Source organism: Chelon labrosus (genome assembly GCF_963514085.1).
Source record: "Chelon labrosus genome assembly, chromosome: 14".
NCBI lineage: Eukaryota > Metazoa > Chordata > Actinopteri > Mugiliformes > Mugilidae > Chelon > Chelon labrosus.
Window position 1 is genome coordinate 27225879 of NC_140347.1, and position 3969 is coordinate 27229847.

General features: G+C 48.4%; 1 protein-coding gene across 1 annotated transcript; it reads left to right on the plus strand.

Annotated features, from left to right (window-relative positions):
- Positions 1-832: 832 nt before the first annotated feature.
- lratd1 (LRAT domain containing 1) lies at positions 833-3537 on the plus strand. The gene is made up of 2 exons (XM_084560337.1): positions 833-972; positions 1433-3537. Exon 2 carries the CDS (start codon positions 1470-1472, stop codon positions 2256-2258), a length of 789 nt encoding a protein of 262 aa, XP_084416463.1. The 5' UTR covers positions 833-972; positions 1433-1469; the 3' UTR covers positions 2259-3537.
- Positions 3538-3969: the final 432 nt, after the last annotated feature.

The window sequence follows — 3969 nt, forward strand, 5'->3', positions numbered from 1 at the left end:
AGTGTACTCACATCTATCTTGCATGCACAGTATTCAAGTATATAATATATTATGCATGCAAAAGTGAGTCATAGGCTGAAATTCGATCTGCATTTCATATTTTTTTGTTTCTAAAGACACAATACTGAAAAGTAAAATATTACAGACTTTGGAATGTGTACTTCTTTTGTTCCTGCCTCACACACACACCTGCCCCAGCCCCTCCCTAGCCTCCACACACAGACACAAGCACTGACAGACACGAGAGTACAAGCCATAGCGAGGCTGTGGATGCAAGCGGAAATAATTTACAAGCTCCACATGGGAACTGGAGGACGGAACCTGCTCATGTACTCAGGAAGGTGGCAACACATTTGTCATGTCCTGCAGCAACTGTGCGCATATGATAAGGGTGCAGTTTTAGAGCACTTTTGAGATAGTAGACATAGTTATGGTGCATAAGAGTTCGGGCTTCTCTCATATGCTCGTAGTGAGATATGCAGGCTCTTATCACTGGTGACTGTTGCCTTCAACTTATATGCGGACTGATCATGTGGAGAATTCCACAGCTCTCTGACAACAAAAACCATGCCACGGTAACAGCCGCCTATCGCCGCCAGCCGCCCTGCGCGCACCCGATTGGCTCATCTGATTGACTGGCACACTGCACGGGAGGCCCCATTGGCTGGACGGTAATGGACCCCGTGACCGTGCGCCAGTAAAACACACCGAAGGCGGAGCGCTTCGGCTGAGGCGGAGCTCTCCTTGGTACTTAAATCTAGCTGGTGCTGAAAGAAGTGAAGTACTAGCTCGCACGACAGCCGGAGCGCCCGGTGCGCGGTGCGAAGAGTGAGGGACAAGTGTGAGAAGAAAGAAAACAAAAAAAAGAAAAAAAAAAGAAAAAGAAAGAAAGGAATGAGAGCAGGGGACCGTGCAGCCCTCTGTACTAATGGACAATAAGGATATTTAACCATTTGCCCTGGGAGCGCACAGGTATCCTCTATTCCCCACACTTTCTTTTTAGCTTGCGCTGTGCGTAAAGACACCAAGCTAGTCTTTATTTACAGGCTTCTCTTCTCCGATTCTTTTTACGCATCGGTTTCCAGTTTTTCTTTCTTTCTCCTTCCCCTTCTTCCTTTGCATGAGAACTACAGCTCTTTTACATTCCACTGGAATTAATGATTGACTATGGTGAGAGAAGGGATCAAGGGGCAGTAGACCATTGATTGTGTTAGTGTACTCTTTCGGCTCAGTGATATGAGGAAGCTCTTGTCCCTGTGTGTACCTGACTACTGACAAGTGTTGAGTGCTTTCTTCAATTGTTTTCCCACCTATCGAGCAAAGGCATGTAGTGGGTCTTGCATTGTGAAAAGGGGAAATATTTGCGTAATGTTGTATTTTACAGCTAACGCCACACTCACTCTGTCTCATATTTTCTCCCCGTCCCTCTCAGACACCGCAGTCCATGCCTCTGCCTTGCCGGGTCATTGATGGGAAATCAACTGGATCGGATCACCCACCTCAACTACAGCGAACTGCCCACGGGGGATCCGTCCGGGCTGGAGAAGGACGAGCTTCGGGTCGGCGTCGCCTATTTCTTCTCTGACGAAGAGGAGGAGGTGGACGACCGCACTCCGTCCGACTGCGGCTTCACCAAGGACCACAGCCCTGCCGAGGAGGGACCCTTCTCGGTCAGCGAAGTGGAGTACTCCGCCTTCTGCTCCCAGGAATGCATCTTCTCCAAGCTGCGGGAGAACGAGGACTTAAATGTGTACTCGGCCAAAACTTTGCTGACTATGTGCAAACCGGGGGACCTGCTGGAGCTGGTGGCCACGGCACAAGCCCCCCACTGGGTCATCTACGAGCAGGACGACCAGGTCATTCATCTGCACAAGGGCGAAATCCGCAAGGACAGCCTGCTTGAGATCAGCAACGGGCGCCACGGGAGAATAGTCAACAACCGGTATCGTTATCGACCGCTTCCCCCTGACCTGGTGATGCAGAACGCAGTGGGACACCTGGGCCTGAGAAGCGAGGAGATATGCTGGACCAACTCGGAAAGTTTCGCAGCCTGGTGTCGCTTTGGGAAACGGGAGTTCAAAGCCGGGGGAGAAGTGCACTCAGCGGAGCAGCAGTACTTCCTCAAAGTGCATCTGTCCGGCAGCGGGGTGCACACTCTGGTCTTTCGCAGCCTGGAGGACATGATCCGGGAGAGGAGGCGAGTTGACGCCAGTGGAATTCTCAAAGAGCTGTCTTTGGTTAACGGGGGCAAGGAGTGATCAGGGATTCCGTTTGATATCGTCTCCTCCACCCCCTCCCTGCCTCCTCTCGCCAAGGCGCACGGACGCACACTTTTGCGCACACACAAACGTACTCGCACACAAGCACACAGACGCACACACATGCAAGGACCTGTTGGTTTTGGACTGTCTGGTTGTCGCGGTTGGACCCGGAGTGTTTGGACTACATGCGCACTGTGGAATTCCCATCAAATTGCAGAGCGCTCAGAAATGAGAGAGCGCGGCCATATAAACAGACAACGCCCCTTCAGATTAGAATTCGTGCTGAGTGGGACACACGATTTCTAACAAATCCATTGCCCCGAAAAGCGAAATCACTTTTCCAACCCCCACATAGCGCACATGGCTCGGTTTGGTTTCTGTTTAATTTCTCGGGATAATGGAATTGGCCCCTTCTCTGCATAGGGTGCCTGCTGCAGCAGACCAGACGGTGAGACCGGGAGAGGGAGAGATGGGGACGGGGGGGTTGAAAGATAGGATTTGGGATGGCTCTCGAAAAGTCTCCCTTCTATTTTTTTACTGTTAGCTTTAAACCCGGGACAGACCACAACACAGATCCACTGATTCATAGACCTCTAGCAGTCCCAGCTGGCTACGCAGTTGCCTAAACAAAGCGTTATGGCTTGATCAAGCGCCCCTTTTGCCATATCAGAAGTATTGTCATTTTCACAATGCTCTCATCCTGCTCCACAGCACTGGATGTATGTGTAAATTGTATTCAAATATTGATTTCAATTTGAGTCCCTTATTTTTGTATTTAAGTTTAGTGGATTTAACCCTGATCTCTTTTTTTTGGTTCAAATAAATGGAGGTTGAAATATGAAAATATGAACTTGGTCTATCAGGTGTTGTTTGGTCTCACACACGCACACACCCACACACACACACACATATATACACATACAGGGATGTATGAATTATTGATGCTCTAGTGCCTCCTGACCTGCCTCAAGCCAAATAGGCTTCATATATCTCCACATTATTTGGAGGCTGTAAAATGGTCATCTGCATCAAACCCATAAAGGCTTTATGAAAAATCCATGTGAGGTCTGGGAGCTACACTATATGGGCAGCTGTATTGAATCAATGGAGGAAATACAGTATTTGGCTACGGGCTAGATTTGCTTGTTTCAGTTTTATTTTGTTAGTATTCAGACATTCATGAGCATGTTGAGCTCTCCAGCCGTGCAGTAGTGTTACTTAAAGTATGCTGGCACCTTAACATCTAGACAGTGTTTTTGTAAACAAGATGTCCTCCATGCTTATCGTGAAGAAACACACTGTGTTATTATGGCACCTGTGTTGTAATAGTCTGCAGTGGCTTTATCGCTGGACTGATGTTGTTGCTCCTTGGGGTCAAACCAGGCCTTTGTTTTGTTAGTACTGTCATCTGCTTATCAGTGAAGGTGGGATAAATCACCTCACCTCAGTCTGCATGCCTTCCTTGCTTTTGCTGAATTGGCTCAGAAAGGACCGGAGTGTAGATTTATGGTGTGTCTATTGTCTGATTGGGTGGACTGGATTGAATTCTCACCATCAGGTATTCATGCATTTAGCCTCAATGTGGTCACGAATAAGAAAGCTGCAGTTAAAGTTAAGTGAGAAGAATGGCACACAAAGAGAGTGTGTGTGAGAGAAGAAGAGCATGCGTGTATCCCATCATGCATGCAGGGCTAATGGTGTGTGTCTC